General features: G+C 42.5%; 1 protein-coding gene and 2 pseudogenes across 5 annotated transcripts in view; all 3 read right to left on the bottom strand.

The window, feature by feature from the left end:
- ZNF19 (zinc finger protein 19) overlaps nucleotides 1-8309 on the bottom strand; it is a 42791-nt gene extending 34482 nt beyond the window's left edge. For 3 of the 5 annotated variants that reach the window (XM_089903302.1, XM_022583268.3, XM_022583265.3), the window contains exons 1-3: nucleotides 5972-6019; nucleotides 2865-2991; nucleotides 2180-2293 (exon numbers count right to left, since the gene is read on the bottom strand). In XM_089903302.1, the coding sequence (XP_089759428.1) occupies nucleotides 2180-2293; nucleotides 2865-2991; nucleotides 5972-6004 (274 nt within the window). In that variant the 5' untranslated portion in view covers nucleotides 6005-6019. The other 2 variants (XM_022583263.3, XM_022583266.3) reach the window with 2 other exon arrangements.
- Nucleotides 8310-15671: 7362 nt separating this feature from the next.
- LOC115802537 (U6atac minor spliceosomal RNA) lies at nucleotides 15672-15750 on the bottom strand (annotated as a pseudogene).
- A 4248-nt stretch (nucleotides 15751-19998) lies between these two features.
- Nucleotides 19999-21864, bottom strand: LOC111171174 (large ribosomal subunit protein eL31 pseudogene; annotated as a pseudogene).
- Between the last annotated feature and the right edge of the window lie 1086 nt (nucleotides 21865-22950).

Raw genomic sequence — 22950 nt, 5'->3', positions numbered from 1 at the left:
TATCCCATCCAAGGAAGGAAGGCCTCTGAGACAGGCAATGATGAAACTCAGAAAGGAGCAATGGACACAAAAGTTAACTCAAAATGGATTAAAGACTTGAACATAAGTAAGACCTGAAACCATAAAACTCCTAGAAGAAAACATAGGCAGTATTAACCTCCTGACATAGGTCTAAGAGATGATCTTTTGAACCTGACAGAAAAAGCAAAAGCAACAAAAGCAAAAATAAACAAGTGGGACCACATTTAACTAAAAAGCTTCTGCAAGGCAAAGGAAACCAACAAAATGAAAAGGTAACCTATGAACAGGAGAAAATATTTGCAAACCATATATCTGATAAGGGGTTAATATCCAAAATATATAAAGAAGTCATACAACTCAATAGCAAAAAACCCCCAAACAATTCAATTAAAAAATAAGAAGAGGCTTCCCTGGTGGCGCAGTGGTTGAGAGTCCACCTGCCGATGCAGGGGACACGGGTTCATGCCCCAGTCTGGGAAGATCCCACATGCTGCAGAGCGGCTAGGCCCATGAGCCATGGCCGCTGAGCCTGTGCGTCCGGAGCCTGTGCTCCGCAACGGGAGAGGCCACAACAGTGAGAGGACCGCATACCACAAAAAAAAAAAAAAACTAAGAAGATCTGAACAGACATTTTTCCAAAGAAGACAGACAGCCAACAGGCACGTGAAAAGATGCTCAACATCACTAATCATCAGGGAAATGCAAATCAAAACCAAAATGAGATATCACCTCACACTGATTAGAATGGCTATTATCAAAAAGACAAGAAATAAGGTATTGGCAAGGATGTGGAGAAAAGGGAACCCTTGTGCAATGTTGATGGAAGTGTAAACTGGTACACCCACCATGGAAAACAGTATGGAGGTTCCTCAAAAAATTAAGAAGAGGGGCTTCCCTGGTGGCGCAGTGGTCGAGAATCTGCCTGCCAATGCAGGGGACACGGGTTCGAGCCCTGGTCTGGGAGGATCCCACATGCCACGGAGCAACTAGGCCCGTGAGCCACAACTACTAAGCCTGCGCGTCTGGAGCTTGTGCTCTGCAACAAGAGAGGCCACGGCAGTGAGGGGCCCGCACACCACGATGAAGAGTGGCCCCCGCTGCCCGCAACTGGAGAAAGCCCTCGCAACAGAAACGAAGACCCAACACAGCCAAAAATAAATAAATAAAGAAGCTTTAAAAAAAAAAAAAAAATTAAAAAGAGAACTACCATGTGATCCAGGAATTCCAAAGAAAATGAAAACACTTGGTATTTAACCAAAGAATATGAAAACACTAACTAGAAAAGATATATGCACCCCTATGTTCATTGCAGCATTATTTATAATAGCCAAGATACTGAAGCAAGCTAAGTGTCCACTGATGGCTGAATGGATAAAGAAAATGTGATTGATACATACATACACACACACACATAAGAATGTTAATTCAGCCATAAAAAAAGAAGGAAATCTTGTGATTTGTGATAACGTCGATGGACCTCGAGAGCATTAGCTAAGTGAAATAAGTTAGACAAAGAAAAACAAATACAGTATAATCTCACTTATATCTAAAATCTAAAAAAAGGAAACCACACACACAAAAACAAATATACCAAGCTCACAGTTACAGAGAACAGGTTGGTGGTTGCTAGAGGCAGGGGTAGGGAGTGAGAGAAATAGGTAAATGTACGAACTTCCAGTTATAAAATAAGTCATGGGAATGTAATGTACAGCATGGTGACTAGAGTTAACAATACTGTACTGCATATTTGAAGGTTGCTGAGAGTAAATCTAAAGTTCTCACTGGAAGAAAAAAAAATTTTGTAATTATGTAAGGGGACGGTCGTTAACTAGACTTCTTGTGGTGATCATTAACGCAACATATACAAATATCAAATCATTATTTGTATACCTGAAACTAATTTGTTATATGTCAATTATACTTCAATAAAAAACATTTTTTTAATTAAAAAAGAAGAAAGGAGCAATAGATTCGAGAATTATGAGATGTGTTAATTGGACATATGTTAGGAAGAATTAAAATTGGTGGAAATGGTTTCATATTTTACCTATTTTGAGAAATCATCTGTTTTATTTAAATCCTTCCCAGCATGGTTCATTTTAAAATATACTGCTCTGTAAAGCTCTGTAGCTGCTGTTCCTAAACCTGCCTCACTTACTTTTACAGATGTGTTTGGTCCCCTGTGCAGGGGGATCATCCTGTGTCTCCAGGCCCCAAGGCAAATCCCCTCTCTCCAGAAGTGAGACCAATGCAGGTTTGGGAACTGGGTATCCTGAAAAGGGGTAGAAAATGGCACCTTTCAGTCCTGTGTCTGCTGTGTCAAAAGAAGGAAAAGCTCAGGAGTCTCAGTGATAATAAAAGAGATCCATAGAATAGGGCTCAGGACTGGGGAAAGCCAAGATTTTTGCTCAAGTGGAAACTGAGCATTTGTGACCTCTTCCTAAAACAACACGTAAGAGTACGTAAGTTAGTGATCCTGCAGGACATATGCAAACACAGGGAAGGGGTCATACCCTTCCCTAGACTACGGGGAGACAGCAACAAGCTGAGAACTTATCTGGCAATGGATGCTACTTATTCCTTACTGTGCAGAGCCCCTGGGAGGACAGATCATACTCTTACCAGGCGACAGCAATTCCCTATATTGAGACCAAACTGACCCAAGACTTGTCCCTACCCAGCAAGCTCTCAAGTGGGTCATTTGGTCTCAGTCCCAGAACCATCAGTAAAGGATACAAGAGATGACTCCTCCCTTTCCACACCACACCTCCGGCTGATAAGGAGGAAAAAAGGAAGGAAATGGGAAAGCATAGATCTGAGTCCCAGGAGAAAAGTGGCCTTACCCAGAGACGTCAAGTTCCCATAAATCTCCAGCATCACACTTCTGTACAGGGCCCTCTGTGCAGGAGAAAGGCCAGCCCATTCTGTCTGGGTGAAGTATACAGCCACGTCCTCAAAGGTCACCACCTCCTAAAACAAGAGGTTCCTGCTGCCCCAGAGCCAATTCTATGGCTCAGGGCCAGAGTGTGGGGTACAGGGGACAGTATGAGGGAGGGGTCTTATTAAGGATGAGTAATGAGAAAATGTGAAAGAAATGAGTGTTAAATGACTATTGCTACAACCAAAAATCTGGAACTTCTCTCACCACCAGAAGAGTTTCCATCTGAACACAAAATTTAGTGTCATAAAACACGACACATTTTGAAAACCCTGGAAAGTCTCCCATTAATTAATATTCCTAGAGCAAAATCTCTGTGATTTTATAAAACTTTGTCTTTTATTGTTGCAACTACAAGGAAACAATTAGCTTCAGTCTCTCCAGACACCACTCAGAGGTAGCATCTCAGGACTGACCTGTGCCCCCTTCACTGCCCCAAGTGCCCAGTCAATCCATCTGTTCCCCACACATGCTCATTCTACCCTAAACCTCAAGTCCACATGACAGGAACAGAGTCACATTTTTGCCTTGATGACTGGTCTCATCCAACCCTCATCTGTTGCTTGAAGAAGGGGTTGTACAGCCTGTGCTCAAGAATGTCCAGTAGAGACAGCTCAGTGCTGCCGGGGGCAGTCTATTCTGCTTCCTGATGCGTTTTCCTGGGAGAAGATGCTTCTGGAATCAAATTGCTGCTGGGTAGTTCTTTTAACTGCTTTTCTTTATACCTCCAAGACAATCTGTAATTGTTTCTGCCAACTAAGGCTCATGCTTTTTTAATAGTCACCCTTTCCCTTCCCTGATGGTCCCAACTCTACCTTCCCAGAGAGCTCAGGATCTGGTTTATAAAACTCTTATTCATTCCCCAGACTTTGGTATCAAACCTGGTTACCTGAATGCACAGTGAATATCCTGCCACCTTCCAACACCTCAACTGATTCTGCAGATCTCCCCAGCACTGCCTCAGACTCCCTGGGGGACCTAACACATCTGACCCATCTAACACCAAACACATCCCCCTTCCTGCCCCCTGCCAAACTGACTCTATTTTCAATTCACATAACTAACTGGCACAGTGACTGACAGTGTTGCTTCTCATTTAACAGTGCGAATTTCATCCCAGTCTCCTAAGTTAGAAAATTGAAATTCATACTAGACTAACTTGCCCTAGTCACTACTCATTTCCGATAAATAGTCAGTAATCAAATCCTGCCAATTTTATTGTCTATATGTTTCTGGAATCTGACTCCTCTTCACTATGGTACAATCAGTACAGTAGTATGGGCTGGGGATACTTAACTCCAATTCCAGGCCTGTCCTGTTCTGAATCCATCCTCAGCCAGCCATACAATCAACAACTTAAAATGACAAACTGACTCAGTCAACTGAATGACTTCCTTGAATAAGTCACCACTAACTACAACAGTGGTTCTCCAAGTGTGGTTCCCCAGAGCAGCAGCAGGATCACATAGGAACTTGTTGCAAAGGCAAATTCACAGGCCCCAATCCAAAAGCAATTTGTTCTTCCATAAGCCCTCCAGGTGATTCTGACGCACACCAAAGTCTGAGAACCCTGGACTACAGGATAAAATCCGAGCTCAGGAAACCAAGCTCTATCAGGTAACAGGTGGAGATGGGAAAGCACAAGACTGTACACAGAGAAACTATCTGGGAAACTCTGCAAACAAAATCCCAGAAAAGGAATGACAAACCCTGTATGAGGGCAATATAAAAGATGGGACAAGTGGAAGAGATAGTAGGCAGAAGCAATGAGACTTGGTAACTCTCTGAAAGTGGTATCAAGGAGGAAGAGAGTCAACAATTACTCAGCAACCTAGAAACTGAGTGGTCAGGATTGCGACATGGTGATACCAGTAACTCACTAACAACTTACAGAAGATCAGAAGAGGACGGGAGCAACAAGAAAGATAACTGTCTTGGTGAGGCAGTAGGCAGAAGGACCTGCCAGATACCAGAAATCCAGGATTGGGACTTAGGATATAGTTCATAGATGATAAGTTACTGGATAAATAAGTCCCAGGAAGAAGGAAATGGTTAAGGAATACCCAGCAACTCATCAGTTTCAAAAAGTAAAATCAACTCAAGAAATCAATTTCCCTGTCCCACAAATGTAAGGTACTTAATGTTCACCTCACAGATGAAGTTAAGGTGCAAAGAGGTTAAGTGACTGGCTCAAGGCCACAAAGCCACTGAGGCTTTATGAGATCCCTCACTTCAGGTGTTCTGTCCTAGTGCAGATTATTCCTATTATAGCCCCCTGCCTTGATTAGCCAACAGCACTGACCTCAAGGAAAATATATTTTCCCTGATTCTGAAGCCAACTTCTTCTTTTTTTTTTTTTTTTTGCGATACGCTGGCCTTTCACTGTTGTGGCCCCTCCCGTTACGGAGCACAGGCTCCGGACACGCAGGCTCAGCGGCCATGGCTCACAGGCCCAGCCGCTCCGCAGCATGTGGGATCGTCCCGGACCGGGCCACGAACCCGTGTCCCCTGCATGGGCAGGCGCACTCTCAACCACTGCGCCACCAGGGAAGCCCTCAACTTCTTTAATAAATGGGACAAGCCCACTTTTTCTTGTCTTCTTCCTGCCATCGCTCTGCCCCTACTTCCCAAGAACCTTGTGACCTCGCTAATCTCGATTACTCTCACTGTGTAATCAATACCTACAGCACCAGCCTGAGTCCTTCATTCTCACAGGTCCCTCTGTAGGAGGAACCACTGAACCTGGGAACCATCTAGCTCAACAGAGATCCTCAGAGTACAGGAGCCTAGGCTTCTGCTGCCAAGGACACTCTCTCCAGCATCACTTGCTGGGCTTCTGGCTGTTCGATCCCTCATCATCAGCTTTCCCTGGCGTCCAGTCCCACTGAAGAGAATCAACAAGGGTCTTCCTACTGCTTTGGCTCTAAGACTTTTGCCAGAATCATCTCTCTCATCCCCCATTTCCTTCAAATCAGATCTCTCCAAGGCTGACCTGAGGGAATCACAGCTCACCTGGTGCCAGGCTCTCAGGGGCATGACAGCCATCACCTGGGCTTCCTCTCAATGAAGGGCAGGGGCTGAGGGAAGAAGCAAAGAGAAACAAGAGTGAGCCCAACCCAGACAAAGGCTCTCCTTTAAAACAACAAACTTGCCGGTAACAGTAGCAATCATTTACTAAACGCCACTTGGTAAGTGGTGTATGAATATTTCCTCTTTTAATCCACACGATGCCATGAAGTTTGAATTCTGAGGAAATGGAGAATTTGAAAGGTAAGTAACTTGCCCTCAGCACCACAGGCTGTACTCACCAACATCATGCAACGCTGCCTGTCCTAAGAGATGAGTAGAGGGGAACATGAATACACAAAGAGCAGAACAAGCAAAAGACACCAGAAAGCTCAGAGCAAACCCTAACAAGAGGAAATCCAGACCTTCATTTTTTAAAATAAAAGTTTACTGAGAAACATAAAAAGTAAAAAAAAAATAGAAACGTGTTTCTGGAGGAAAAATACATATTGCCTCATTCAATCTCCACAATAATCCTTTGAACCTTTTCTTTTTTCCAAATAAGAAAACAAGTCTAAGACAATAATTTTCTCTACCAAGGTCAGTCACCCAGTGGATGAATGAACTTGGATTCCCAAACCAGATAAGCCAGATTCCAGAAGCCAAGCGTTTAATAACTACATCCAAGTGCTTCCAATAGTAATTCCAACAGGATATTTTTTTTTTTTTAGAACTTGATAAAGTGCTTCTAAGGTTAATATGGAAAAATAGGTAAAAGTAGCCCCCCCAAAATCAGAAAAAGAATCTTAGAGTAAGGTTTCCTTTTCTTGGACCTTGGGGCAGGCATCTTTTTTGATCATCACCCCACTCTACACCCAGTAATAACCAGAAACAAATTAGCAAAGGACCCTGAAGAGGCCACAAAACATGCCAAAAGGTCTGGGTTATTACTTTAATTATATCATCCCCTACAGACACTTTGTATTCTTGTTAACCAGTCATATTCTACCAAAAAGCCAGCATCTTCCAAAACTCATTGCATGCTGCAATTTCCTGCTAGCCTCATCTTCTTTCAGTTTATCTACTATGCTAATTCAGGATCTTTGTACCTACTGTTCCTCTGCATGAACCACTCTTCTCCAACCTTAGAACCTTTGGAACTGACAGTCTGTGTGTGCAATACTCTCCAGCAGCCTGACCTCTCTTCATCTACGTAAGTGCCTGCTCACCCTTCAGATCACGCCTGTCTCCACAGATCAGGTCGGGGGCCCTGGGTTACACACTCCACTAGCACTGTATTCCCTTTCTTGTATACCACCTCTCCCAGTTTGAGATAATACACTGATGTATGTTTTCTTCATCCCACAAACATTTATCACATATTTATTTCATTCCAGGCCAAGCATGAGACACAGGAGATAACAGTGGAGAGAGAAAGGTTTGATCTCTTCCATCACGGAGCTTAGACTAAAGAAATCAAAGATTCTCATAGTTAGCTTTAAGACCACAATCGTGATTAGTGCCAGGGAGAATTTATCCTAGATGGGGAGGCTTAAGAATAGGAATTAACTAGGTTGAAAGAAAAATCTTTCCGAAAGTAACAGCATGTGCAAAAACATGTTCCCGATATGAAAGTCCAAGAAGACTGTAGCAGAGCCAAGGGAAGTGTGCTGAACACGAAGGTGAAGTTGCAAGAGGCCAAGTCCCCCATGGCCTCTGCACGTCAAGGACTTCGTCTTCATCCTAAAAGCAACAGGCCGCAACTACAGGGTTCAGAGCAGGTGGAATGAAATGATCGCACTGGATTAACAGGAGGCTTTCCATTAAACTGAAAGCTCCCTGGGGGAGGGGCCCACGGCCGTCTCATTCGCAGCTACATCCTGGGAACCTACAAGAGCAGCTGGCATTTAGCTGCTCAGTAAGTAGTTGTTGGACCAGGGAGCAGGGGAGGCTGTGGCTGTGTCGGGTCAAAGGGCGTCTCCTTTCCATACCCAGCCTCCATTTCCTAAGGCAGCCGCAGCGGGCTGGGGAAAAGGCGCCAGGGCGGGCTGGACTGCCCGGCGGGCGCCCCCGCTCCCCGGATCCGGTGGCGCCGCCCGACTCCCTCCTCCTCGGCATCAGGGACTAAGGGGACAGCCTCCTCCAGGGGAGTAAAGAGCGTGGCCCGGGCCACAAACCCCCCACACTCACCTCAGGAAAGGTGCAATGTGCGGCGTGATCGGAAGTGCGTCACTACGTCGGCTTCGCGACGCCGTCGGCTTGGGCGACGCCCAAGCTCCACGAGCTTCCTCTCTAGGAAGCCAGAACGCTCCTCTCTGTGGACTCTGGCTTTCTTCCCCTGGCGCACGTCTTTAACCACGGACCTAGAATAGAAAAAGCTTATCCTTGTTTAAGCTAACCTCTAGCTGAAACTTAGCATTTCCTTCAATTATATGTTAGCAAAAACCACAGTAGTATCAGCAGTGCCTTGCGACTTTGTCAACAATAGAAATCATAGATGTTTTCATATCACATTGCAATTGATGAAGTTATAGTGGAACTTAAGTATCATGCACGGTCTTTTTTGCCTTGGCTGACAAAAAATGTAAAGTTAACCTAATGTTTTGTTGCAGTACCTATATTGACTATATTTGATGTGATTATCTCCTTGCTGCTGAAACCATACTTAATGGTGAGAGAACGCCTTCCCTGTAAAGTTGGCAACAAGGCAGGTATGTCCGCTCTTCCCACTACTATTCAACATCCTCCTGGGAGTCCTAGCAAGTGCAAGAAGGCCAGAAAAAGAAATAAAAGGCATAGAGATTGGAAATAAAGAAATAAAACGGTTACTATTTGCAGAGGACGTGATTGTCTACACAAAAAAATCCCAAAGAATCTACAGAACTTCTAGAACTAACAAGTGAGTTTACCAAGGTTGAAACAGGAGGGAAGGGGCCAGGGTACAACCTTCAAAGGAATGACAGCTGTTGAGGATACGACATAAACTGGTTAGAACCAACTAGGTCTGGACTTCCCTGACCGGCCAGTGGTTGAGACTCTATGCCCCCATTGCAGGGGGCACGGGTTCGACCCCTAGTGGGGGAGCTAAGATTGCGCATGCCTCACAGAGTGGGAAGGAAGAAAAAAAAAAAACAAAAAAACTCCAACTAGGTCCAAGATAGCAGAAGATTCAACTTCCCGTAAACCTTGAGTCTCATTATACGCTCATTATAACACACTGCCATATGCTAATGACACACCCACAGGTGCCATGACAGTTCCAAGGCTAACCCTAAAAGGCCAAAAAGTGAGCAGTGGCCCAACTCCTGGAAATCCCCACACCCTTCTCCAAGATAGTTGAAATAATCCTCCCAGTCATTAGCCTATGAAATTACCCAGCCCATAAAAACTAACCACCCCATATTTCAGGGCCTCTCGCCTGCTGAGATGGCCCATACTCTCTCTGTGGAGTGTGTATTTCTCTCAATAAATCTACTTCACCTCTCGCTGAATTCCTTCCGCGCAGAGACATAAAGAACCTAAACTTCAGTAGGTCCTGAGACCAGCTGTGTGATTTTTATTAAAAGACAGTGGGTCAAGTCCCAAACTGAGTTGTGTGGCTTCAAGGTCACAGAGTTAAAGTAAAGGTGCAAAAAAGATCAATTGTTGTAAACCAAAATTTCCAGCAATAAAATTTCCTGCAACCTTAATAAATTTTAAAAAATAGTACCATTTACAACAGCATAAAAAACATGAAATACTTAATGCCTAACAAAATATGTACAAGATATGCATGCTGAAACTATAATCACAAAAGAGATGAATGTATACCTAATAAATTGAGATACTGTGTTCATTGATTGAAAAACTCAGTATTATTAAGATGTCAGTTATCCCCCAAATTGCTCTATATATTCAAAGCAAGCCAATCAAAATCCCAGCAAGACCTTTGTAGAAATCAATAAGCTGATTAAATTGCATGTCAATCATTTAACAGAGCTGAAAAAAAGCAGTGGAGAAAGGAGGGATTTTTCAATAAATTATGCTGGAACATTTGGATATCCCAATAGAAAAATAAGATTCTTACTTCACACCATCACTAAAATAAATTCCAGGTGGACGAAAAATCTAATTGCAACAAATCTACATCTTTGATGAGAAAGTATGAGCAGTATGATTTCTACAGATGTGTTAATACTGTCTGCCCACACATCTGATGCCTGAACTCTGTAATGGATACCTCAACATGGGGCTGCTCAAGCTACAGTCCAGCATCCCTGGCAGATGGACGTGGTGTCTTCAGAGGCATCTCGCATGGCCTCCCTGTACATGTTTGTACCCACTTGACACCAACCTTGCCATAATGCCCAGTGGCACTGATTACCTCTTCATGTCCTGTGTTGTCTTCTATGACTGCCCCTCCTGCCCTTCTGTAAGCCAAGGAGAAAGGCCTCAGGAGAAATCAAACCTGCTAACACCTTGATTTTGAACTTCCAGCCTCCAGAATTGTGAGAAAGTAAATCTCCGTAGTTTAAGCCTCACAGTCTGTGGTAGTTGTTACGGCAGTACGTGCAAACTAGTTTAGACATATAAAGTTAAGATATGCTGGCAGTGTTAGAGGCTGCTAGTTGCCTGTACAAACATCTATTTGTCCCTCTTATTTAGAAACAGAAAAGTTCATCAGGGGTTGGCACCTTATCTCTCATCCAAGGACAGCTCTTGCCATCCTTGTGAGTCTGTGGCTCTCCCAGGACTAAGTTCTGCACGGCGAAGTGGAAGTGGAAGTGTTCTCAGCACTTACAGGATATTTCCTTGAAAGGAAGGCGACATGCTCTTCTTCTTTTCCTCCATCCTGCATCCTGGAATGGCTGGAGCTCGAGCTGTTGCTTTAGACTATGAGGATATTGCCCCATCTGCTGGATGGCAGTGTGGTGAACTGGAAGGAGGCAGGATTCCCGCTGCCAGTGTGCAGCTGCCTATCTCCAGATCTCTTTTATTTTTTTATATATATTTTAAAATTAACTTATTTATTTATTCATTTATTTTTGGCTGCCTTGGGACTTCGTTGCTGCGTGCTGGCTTTCTCTAGTTGAGGCGAGCGGGGACTACTCTTCATTGCAGTGCCCGGGCTTCTTACGGCGGTGGCTTCTCTTGTTGCAGAGCACAGGCTCTAGGCGTGTGGGCTTCAGTAGTTGTGGCACGTGTGCTCAATAGTTGTGGTGCACGGGCTTAGTTGCTCCGCGGCATGTGGGATCTTCCCAGACCAGGGCTCGAATCCGTGTCCCCTGCATTGGCAGGCAGATTCCCAACCACTGCACCACCAGGGAAGTCCCCAGATCTCTTTTTAAAAAAGGAAAAATCAACTCCATTCTTATTTTAAGCTCTATTATTTTGGATTTTCAATTATGTGCACTTGAACCTAACCAAGCCTGATCCAAAGACAGTAAGTCAGTTAGAGGGGGACTTCAGCAGTGGCACCTAGGTCACATATCATGGATAATCTGCTAGATACTCAAGTTCAGGAAGATGGAGCTACTCCGTTACCTTAGAGATAAGAGACACCTTGGGGGTCCAGCTCTCTGGCTCAGGCACTTACTATGAAGGTACTACTTTCAAATAGTTGTAGCAACAGAAATGCCAGTGCCACGCAGCCACTAAGCCTTACTGGGGAATCTAGGACGAGGTCCTCTGCCTCCTAGAGCTGTATTTTCAACTTCTGCACATGCTACCTCCCTGACAACAGCAGTTTTGAGACTGTCAAACACAATGAGCCACTCTGTACTAGATATGCCTCGCTGTTTTATCTCAACCCATTCACTGCCCTCTTTTCTCCAAAGCCAATATACAGCCTCCCTTTGCCTTGATCTGATCCCCAGTGTCTTCCACTCACAAAGAGCATAGCAAAGTCACCTCAAATGTGTCTTTTCGGTCACTGAATTACATTTGTTACAGATCTTGCTTGCAGACTTTAGGGCATCACTCCGTGACAGTTAGAGCATGGGCTCTGAAGCCAGACTGCCTGGGTTTGAATCTCTGCTCTTCCAGTTACTAGCTGTATCTTTGGGCAACCTACTTAACCTCTCTGTTCCTCACTTTCCTAACTGAAACAAGATAACAGTACTTCAAAGGCTGTTAGGAGTTAGTAAGTTAATGCATTGTGGAGCACCTAGCAGAGATAAGTGCCACAAAATGTTACTGGTTAGTAGCATTTATTAAAGAACAGCTATGGCAAATTAAAGGCTAGTATTCTGTTGGGGAAGCAACAACAGGAACTAACAAACCTCAACTCAAGTGACTTCAACCATTTCTTTATCTGAATCACTTTGGTTTCGGCAGAATTATAAGTCCACTACTAAAAATGATTCCCCTCCCCAGGCAGGGGTAGATTGCTGTCAAGTAAAGAGGAAGTGGTGAAGTCATTCTCTCAGGGCCAGATTTCAGTCAACAGGTTAAATCTGGAACTGAAAAACTGCCAGGACAGTAGATGACAGTACAAGGTGGCATGGGAAGTAACAAGGCACAGGTTGATGGGCATCCAAAGAAGAGAACCACCTCCTTATTTTTACAAAAACATATCCTCAGTATCTCTTTATACCAGTGGAAACAATTTTGATTGTTATGAATGAGGGTAGGGGAGAACATCACAAATAGTATCTAGTGGGTAGAGGCCAGTGGGTAGGCTAAACATCCTACAACTCACAGGACAGTGTCCAGCAAAAAATTAACAGGTCCTAAACGTCAATAGTGCTGCGTTTGTAAAATCCTGCTTCAGACTGAGAACCAAAGCCATTTCCTTGGGTGTAAAAGCCCCCTAACCAGATCAAAGGGCAGGGCAAACATGCTATGCTGGGCATTATATGATAATATCAAGCTTTTGCACGGAAATAGGAGTAATAAAAATCTTCCTATAGACAAACAAACAGGAATGACAAGGGGCATATTTGAAAATATTTTTTAAAATAAGAAAAATAACTTGGGTACAATGCTAAGCTAATGATTTATAAATGTCAGTGGGAAATTATACGTTACCAACATTGATTCAAGAAGAAATAGACAATGTAATGGACAATGCCAGGGAAGGAATTACTAAAGTAGTGAAAGTTCTACTCTGCTCTACACTACCCCCAACAAAAGCAACTGGTCCAGGCAGCTTTACAGGTGAACTTTTTTCAAATCTCCAAAGAACAGATAATTGCTAGGCTTTTGAAACTGTTCCAAAGCACAGAGAAAGAATAGTCTCCTAACTATTTTTAGCAACGTGGTATAATTCAGGTCCCAAATCTTGACAAAGAGTGAAAAAAATTACAGGCCAATCACACTTATGAATATAGATGCTAATATCCTAAACATATTAATATAATCCAGCAACATTTAAAGAAACTTAACAACACTATACCCAACTAAGATTATGAGAACATAAGTATGACTCAATATTAGGAAAAACATTAATATAATTAACTATATAAATAGGTCAAAAAAGAAATATCATCTTTAACAATCTAAAATAAGATAAAATTCAGCATCCACTTCTATTAGAAACTGAGTAGGAAATAAATACTTTAAAAATATTTTCTAATTAATACATTCATCTATCCTACAGAATATTCGATAGAGATTTTGTTTTATAATAACTTGAAATTTTCATTAAAGTGCTTAAATTGCTGTAACTTCCAACCATTTAGGATGCCTGAATGTTGACTTGGCTTAATCGAGGGTTAAAGGCTTTCCCACATTCACAACACTTGAATGGTTGCCTCTGTATGAACCATCAGAATCATAGCTACATCTTTTCCAATACATCACTCACATGAAAGGTTTCTTCATAGTGTGGAATCAGTGAAGCTAAATCAAGTTTATGTTAACTCTGAAGGTTTTGAAACATATGAGACATTGAAATGGCTCAATATCAGTATGGATTCTGTTACAAGTGAAAGAAATCCCAACTCAAAACTATTTAAGCAAAGAATTTAATTTTTTGATTTACATCACTGAAAAATCCAGAGGCAAGTTTAGTTCTCTGCATCTCTGTTTGCAGGGCTGGCTTTCTTCTCAGCCTTCACGTGGGTCAAGGCTAACATCCATGTCCAGCAGAAAAGAATGTCACTTCATGGTAGGTTTTGCACAGTCAAAGGGTCCATTCTGATTTGATGAACTTGGGTCACCTGAACCCACCACTGTGGTGGGTGGAAGGAACAGTACAGATGGGCCAGGTTAGGCTACATGTTCCACCTTTGCAGTAGGGAACAGAGCCCCACCCAAACCACATGAACTGTTGTGTTGGGGCAGAGTCGTATTTCCCCCAAAAGTAGGGCAGTAATTACCATGAAAATGGGGTAAAAAATGCTGGGAGGCCAAAAGAACCAAGGTCCAGGACAGGCTTCTTTCTAGGGTGGGCATACCCAAGATGATGTAGCTGGGAGGAAGTCCTAAAGGTTTTCCCACACTTGCTACACTCATATGGTTTTTTTCCACTGTGGATTCTCTGATGCCGACTTAATGTTGACTTAACAGCAAAAGCTTTGCTGCACTCATTACATTCATTTTTGGCTGTGTCAGGTCTTAGTTGCAGCCCGCAGGACTTCCTTGAGGCATGCGGGATCTTTCCTAGTGGCGCACGGGTTCTTCATTGCAGTGTGCGGGTTTTCTCTTTAGTTGTGGCATGCAGGCTCCACAGCGCGTGGGCTCTGTAGTTTCTGGCACGCAGGCTCTCTAGCTGAGGCGTGCGAGCTCAGTAGTTGTGGCGAGTGGGCTCAGTTACCCCGCGGCATGTGGGATCTTAGTTCCCTGACCAGGGATCGAACCCGTGTCCCCTGCATTGTAGGGCGGATTCTTCACCACTGCACCACCAGGGAAGCACAAAATTTAACCAATATTTCTAAATTTTTGAGTTGTTAAAAAAATAAATTTTATATTCAAGTGTTGATCTTTATCAATTTGTACACTTTTGTTAATTTGTATTCTAAAATATTAGCTTTTTATATCTTTTGCAAAATAAAACTATGTGCTGAACACCTGCTTTATTTTTCCTTTTCTTTACAAATTAGCTGACCTTGATCATAAACCACTAGAACATAAGCTCCATGAGAGCAGGGACTTTGTTTTCTTTCCTGCTATCTTGGGTGTCTTGAACAATACCTGGCACATAGTGGACAATAAATAAGTATGATAAATAAATGATTGAATAATTGTTTGTTACTCTGTATAAATAGGCATACAACTCACGCACTGCAATAATAAAATTATTCTGGCTCAAAAATAACTGTACAATTCCAGACCTGACCTCTCCCCAAGATTACAGAGCTGCATTCTCAACAGCCTGCTATACCCAGGGAGGTGGGTGTCCCAAGGAAACTCAAACTTCGTGGCATTAAGTCTAGTGTCATCTACCATAAAAACTGTTTTTATATCAGGACTCCCCTACGTTACCCAATTCACTAACACTTTTACTAAGCTCTGTCAGTGGTACCAGGACATTTCTCACAATCCTTTCCATCCCTACATCACCCTGTCCCCAAACTTGTGTAGGCCTCCAAAGTTATTAATTGCAATATAATGACAATGGAATAGGGGTTTATGCCTTCATTTTCTCCTCAGTCCAATCAAATTACATACTATTTTGAGTTAGTATTTCTAAAACAGAGCCCATTACGGAACTCTGTCACGATGGCAAAGGCACCGCGGTGGGGCCCCTGCTCCACACTCCCATTTGACTGCTCTCTCATTTTCTGAATACATGTTGTCAGGTCCGAGGGCCTCTTCCATCCTTGTCAAGCGGACTGCTAACCTTCTCTCCTTTCATACAACATGACTGCTCTCTCATTTTCTGTTCCCATGCAGTAAGTTCCCTAGGACAGAACTCTTCAGGTCGGCCATAAACTCTGTGTTCTAGACTTTCCACATGCACCAACAACATTTATGCACGGATGGCTAAGTAAGGGGGCTTAAGGATATGCTCTGCAGTAGAAGAGGAATGTCCAAAGAAATATAATGTGAGCCATAAATGCAAGCTACATATGTAATTTAAATTTTCTGGTGGCCACATTAAAAAAGTAAAAAGAAAATGGCAACATTAATTTTGATAATACATTTTATGTAATATATTTAAATAATATATTTTATTTAAACCAATATATCCAAAATTTTATTTCAACATGAAATCAACATAAAGATTATTAATGAGGTCATTTACATTTTTTTACTTTTTACTTTTTACTTTTTTTTTTTTTTTTTGGCCATGCCGCATGGCATGTAGGATCTTAGTTCCCTGACCAGGGATGGAACCCATGCCCCCTGCAGTGGAACCGCAGAGTCTTAACCACTGAACTGCAAGGTAAGTCCCCTCAATTACATTTTTTTATACTAGGTCTTCAAACTCTGGTACTTACAGCATCTCTCAATCTGAATCAGCCCCACTTCAAGTGCTTAAGAGTTTAATTTAATAAGCACAGGTAGCTAGTGACTACCATGATAACAGCACAGAAGTAGAGAAAAGAAAATCTTATTAGGTTTTCAGTCCTAAGCCCTATGCTTTTGAATGCTTACTAAGAAAGTCAGAAGAATGAATGCTTGAAGGAGAGACCCAGAAATATCTTTTTTTTTTTTTTTTTTGCTGACAAAGCAAAAGACTTTATCGGGAAGGGGGCGCCCAGGCAGAGAGCAGCTGGGTAAGGGAACCCAGGAAAACTGCTCTGCCACGTGGCTCACAGCCTCAGGGTTTATCAGAAATATCCATTCTTACAACTAACACAAGAAACTAACACAGTATTGTGAAGCAATTATACTCCAGTAAAGGTCTATTTAAAAAATATATCCTGGGCTTCCCTGGTGGTGCAGTGGTTGGGAGTCCGCCTGCCGATGCAGGGGACGCGGGTTCGTGACCCGGTTCGGGAAGATCCCACATGCCGCAGAGCAGCTGGGCCCGTGAGCCATGGCCGCTGAGCCTGTGCGCCCGGAGCCTGTGCTCCGCAACGGGAGAGGCCACAACAGTGAGAGGCCCGCGTACCGCAAAAACAAACAAAGAAAAAACAGAAGTGAGGTGATACTGATAAATGTGTAATATAGTGTTTGGCCCATAGTCATCACTCAAATGATGACTCTTCTACTACTGTTGTTAATATTTGTTATGACAACATGCCAAGCATTGTGCCAGGCACCAAGGATCATATCAAAGTGAGTAAAATAGCCTGAGTCACTTAAGAGTAGGGGAGATAAAATGAATGCATAACTATAAGAACAAAAGATTATGACAAGAATGATAGAAGAGAGAGCGGTCACACTCATTCTCAACAAATATTAATGAATTGCTTCCTGTGTTTCAGGAGCGACACGCAGTAGGGGGCCAATATAGTAGAGAGGAAGGGTGGCAGGAGGTAAGGGGGGATATGGAGAGATGGGGGTGGGCCATGGACACACTGTGTAGGCCTTGGTAGGCCAATGTGATTTGGGATATAAGGAAATGTTTTATGAGGAAGTACCATTTGAGTTAGAATTTTGAGAAGAGGTAGGATTTGGGGATAGAGTTGACATACACATTCTTTTATTTACTCATCCAGCAAACATTTGATTTTTCTGCTAAGTCTGCTCCACGTTGTACAAACGAAGGATCCCTACTTTCAAAGAAGATATCTTGCATTTAACTGTTTTTATAACAAATATAGGATCACTTGAAAAAAAAAACTGGAACATACAGCAAAAATGAGCAAAAATGACAAAATAAGACCCACTCATAATCTCCCTAATCCACAGAACACCACTTCAGGACCAGGATTAAGGTGAGGTGAATTTTGCCTCAGGTGCAAAATTTCAGGGGAGGGGAAAGCGCTAAAAAAAATCAGTAATATTTTAATTTTTAAAAAAATCAAAATTATTGCAAAAAATCCAGGATGACACAATACCTAAGGGTTTTTTTGTTTGTTTGTTTTTTTGCTGTACGCGGGCCTCTCACTGTTGTGGCCTCTCCCGTTGTGGGGCACAGGCTCCGGACGCGCAGGCTTAGCGGCCATGGCTCACGGGCCCAGCCGCTCCGTGGCATGTGGGATCTTCCCGGACCGGGGCACAGAACCCGTGTCCCCTGCATCGGCAGGCAGACTCTCAACCACTGCGCCACCAGGGAAGCCCAACTTGCTTTTTTTTTTTTGGCCATGCCATGCAGCTTGCGGGATCTTAGTTCCCCAACGAGGGACTGAACCCGGGCTACGGCAGTGAAAGCTCAGTCTTAACCACTGGACCGGCAGGGAATTCCCTGCAACTTTCTTTTTCATTTAACTCTCTATATTGCCCACTCCACAGGTTCAGACATGTAGCTATGTTATTCCATCTAACAACTACAGAGTATTACATTGTGTGGAACTGATGACCTTAAAGACTAGTTGCTTATTAAATAAGGGTGGACTGAACACAAGAATTCCTGGAATCCTATAACATGACAGTAAAAGTACAACACGGATAAGGATTTACAAGGACAAGAGAATGAGAAAGGAGATGAAAACCGATGAGAGATGTCAACACAGCGTGAGCAGATGGAAAGAGAGAAGGAAGTGGTAACCAGAGAAAACCAGAAGCCTTGCATGTGACAAGAGTGGGGAGGAGGGTGGCTAGGAAACGTGGATAATACCACAAAGCAAACTGATTCACCCAGCAGAAAGGCTCAGGAATCAGGCGCCAGACACTTTGCACAGCAGACACAAGACACAGGGAAGAGGAAAGAGGGAAGAGGTATAGGGACAACTGGACCTATAGATCCCATCCCCATGTATACAGCCCAGAGATTTCTGCCCCCAAACCCTGTAACACAGGAGGTTTATTCTCTGGGGGGAAAAAAAATTACAGAGGGCCAGATTGAAGCAGTGGATTTAGAACAAGGGGATGAATGAAAGTCTGCAAACTGTACAGAGAAACATCACAATGCCTCAACTTCTCCTCCCCCACCCCCACCCCCAGATCTATTCTCCCACCTGGCTCTCAAACTCTATCAACCCGGCTTTATACCGTCTGCACAGGAGCTTGGAAGGGCCTTCTTTAGAGGCAAGGAATAAAGGGAATAACACCCAATAAACCTACAGACATCTGTGGTAAGGGTCTATCGACAAAAAACTCAACAGTCTCTCGAGTTCTTCTTTACTACAAAGTGTTGGATGTGATTCTAAGGTCCCAAGCATGGCCATGCCTATGTGTAGGTCGAAGGTAACAGAAATATAACGGAAGTAGAGGGAATGCTCTAGAAATAATGATCAAGGATATAGGGGATATTTTATGTTGAAGCTGGGGATCTTAGGAACACAGTGGTGGGGGCAATGAAGAGCTGTTACCGGTTGTCAGACTGAGATGGACAGGAAGGAGCGAGAATCCGGAGCAACAACCAGGATGTCTACCTCCTAATTCCCACCAAGGAGACAGTCATCATGGGTCAGAGTGTCGCCAGTGCACTTTCCCATTCAGCAAACATCCTGTGTGTACCTACTATGAGCCAGGTTCTGGGTTAGGGAACATGTAAAGATATAGACTAAGATGCTGTTCTTGTCCTCAAAAAACTAACTATTGATCTATACAGGGGATATCGCCAATTGTACAGCTCCCTGCTGTCCTAGGGTAGACGTGGGGTCCTGAGACTCCCCTGTTGCTTTCACAGATCCCTGCCTAGGCACAACGTTGTGCAGATCCCTCCTCATTTCCTCACTCTCCTCCAGCCTCACACAAAAATGTCTTTCCCTTAGCATTCCCACTCAGTCTGTGAGAACCACAATTCGGCACAGCTGAAGGTCTCTTCGGGCTGTCATGACAAACTAACAAATTAGCGTGGAAAAAGCTCACTATGTCCAAGGGGCTAGCTAACTGGCATTCAAATTCCATCATGTAGGCTTGGAAGTTTAGCATTTATAATGATGTCTTCAAAATAGAAGAGGGCTAATAAAAAGAAAGGAAATTGAGTTATTTGTAGTGAGGCGGATAGACCTGGAGTCTATCATACAGAGTGAAGTAAGTCAGAAAGAGAAAAACAAATACCATATGGAACACATATATATGGAATCTAAAAAAAAAAAAAAAAAAAGGTTCTGATGAACCTAGGGGCAGGACAGGAATAAAAACACAGACGTAGAGAATGGACGTGAGGATATGGGGAGGGGGAACGGTAAGGTGGGACGAAGTGAGAGAGTAACAGTGAAATATATACACTACCAAATGTAAAATAGCTAGCTAGTGGGAAGCGGCCACATAGCACAGGGAGATCAGCTCAGTGCCTTGCGACCACCTAGAGGGGTGGGATAGGAAGGGTGGGAGGGAGGGAGACACAAGAGGGAGGAGATATGGGAACATATGTATATGTATAACTGATAAACTTCGTTATAAAGCAGAAACTAACACACCATTGTAAAGCAATTATACTCCAATAAAGATGTTTAAAAAAGAAAAGGAAAGAAACACAGCAGTTTAGGCCTAGAGTCATGAGCCATACACTTTTTGTTTGTACACCTCCTAAGGTAATTTTGTGAATACTAGGTAGTTGCAGTTAACAAGCATATTAAAAGATGCTCAACATTGTTGCTCGTTAGGAAAATGAAAATGAAAATCACATTGAGATACCACTTCACATCCACTAAGTTAACCATAACTTTTTTTCTTTTTTTTTCTTTTTTCTTTTGGCAGTTCTATAACTTTATTGAACAATCAGCAGTTAGTTCTCATCCACACTAACTGTAGATTTTTGAAAGTGGTGACAGGTACATAGGTAACCAATGTATAGAGCTTGTTTGGTGAATCTTCCATTATGTTTTCTGGACAACCGCACACGGATACAGTATGGGACATTCCTTATTCCTTTGGCCCAGACAGCTTTGTTGAGCCTGGTGTCAATGAGTACATCTGGAGTTCCCATCTCCTTCATGGCAAATTTCCAGATTTCTCTGAGTGCCCGAGGGGCACGCTTCTTGAAACCCACTCCACGATGCGCTTGTGAATGTTGATGGTGTATTCTCTGGTCACCACCTCGTTGATGGCAGACCGGACCTTCTTCTTCTTGCCACCCTTCATTGCGGGAGCCATCCTGCCCGGCCAGGGTTGGAAAGCCCATGACTTTCTTTAAATGGAAAATAACAAGAGTTGTCAAAGATGTGGAGAAATTGGAACCTTCATACATTGCTGGTAGAAATGTAAAATGTTGCAGTGGCTGTGGAAAAGTTTGGTAGTTCCTCAAAAAGTTAAACAAAATTATCAGCAACTTCACTCCTGGGTATAGAACCAAAAGAATTGAAAATAGGTATTCAAACAAATACTTGTACACCTATGTTCATAATAGCAGCACTATTCATAATAGCCAAAAGGTAGAAACAACCCAAATGTCCATCAGCTGAAGAGTGAATAAGCACAATGTGATATATCCATTCAGTGGAATATTATTCAACCATAAAAGGGACTGAAATACTGATACATGCTACAACTTGGATAAACAGCAAAAACATGTTAAGTGAAAGAAGCTAGACAAGGTTACATACTGCATGATTCCATTTATATGAAACGTCCAGAGTAGTAAATCCATAGAGACAGAAAACAGATTAGTGGTTGCCAGGAGGAGTGATTGCTTAATGGGTGTAGAGTTTCCTTTTTTTTTTCTTTTTAAAAAAATTTATTTTATTTATTTATTTTTGGCTCCGTTGGGTCTTTGTTGCTGTGCGTGGGCTTTTCCCTAATTGTGGCGAGCAGGGGCTGCTCTTCGTTGTGGTGATTGCCATGGCTTCTCTTGTTGCAGAGCACGGGCTCTAGAGCGCAGGCTCAGTAGTTGTGGCGCACAGGCTTAGCTGCTCCATGGCACGTGGGGTCTTCCTGGACCAGGGCTCAAACCTGTAACCCCTGCCTTGGCAGGCAGATTCTTAACCACTGCGCCACCAGGAAAGTACCCTAGAGTTTCCTTTTGAGGTGATGAAAATGTCTTGGAAATACAGGTGATGGTTGTGCAACACTGTAAATGTACTAACTGCTACTGAATTATACAGTCTAACATGGTTAATGGTTAATTTTATGTTTTGTGAATTTTACTCAATAAAAAAATCAATAAAAGAAAAAAAAGACCTAAGTAGTCCCCCTACTCGTTTTTAGCTAATATTTAACATTTCTGAAGTTTAAAGAGTTGCAAAGGATGTAACTTCTGGTATATTATATAAGCCAGATGTGCTGCTGGCTGCGCTAAGAGGGCAGCTCTCCAGTATATTATAAATAATGACAATTTAAAATAAAACTGTTAACATCATTCTTTTAAATATATCCATACAATCCTAATGCTCTAATTGATACCCCATCACCTATTTGTAAAAATACATGAATAAACTCTTCTTTAACTATCAGATATTTTATCTATTTTTCCAGAGTTGCCACATTATCTTATTTAAAATGTGCAGTTTTCAACAACCAAAAACCACTTATGAGATATACAAAGAAACCAGAATGTATGGCTCATACACATAGGAAAAAAGAGCTATCACTATTTTACATCACTCCTTTTTCTCCTTAAAATGATATTGCCATTACATTTCCCCACATATTTTTATCCTTGTGTAATTTTTTATGGTTTTTGTTTTTGTTTTAGTTTCCTGATACCAAAGGTCCCAAATATTAAAAATTTCTTCTGGATTGGGTTGTTATAATTGGTATTAGTATATATTTGATCAAAATAACGTAAGTATTACAAATTTTGATAAATAATACAAACAGTTATTAAACACAAAGAAATTTGCCGAAAATACACATCTCTTAATAGCATGGATGGGGCTTTTTTTTTTTCTGTTTATTCTTGAATTCATGGATAAATATTACCTCTTGCCAAAATGAAAAAGTTCGGCATAAACCTTTATTTCTTGATTTTGCTTCTACACATGCAAGTACTGTTCACATAAACAAGTAGATGGGAATAGAGAGTTTTGTTATAGCAATGTCAGTCAATCAGTCCTTTGGAGGTATATGCCAAAACCCACCCAATGGTCAATCATCAAAAGATTAGTGTCAGTGATCTATCTGCT

This window comes from Delphinapterus leucas, chromosome 20 (genome assembly GCF_059928025.1).
Source record: "Delphinapterus leucas isolate spDelLeu-1000000601 "Yukka" chromosome 20, BTC_Dleu_Yukka2, whole genome shotgun sequence".
Taxonomy (NCBI): domain Eukaryota; kingdom Metazoa; phylum Chordata; class Mammalia; order Artiodactyla; family Monodontidae; genus Delphinapterus; species Delphinapterus leucas.
The sequence above is the reverse complement of the archived record's forward strand: the minus strand, read 5'-3'. Positions and strand labels throughout refer to the sequence as shown.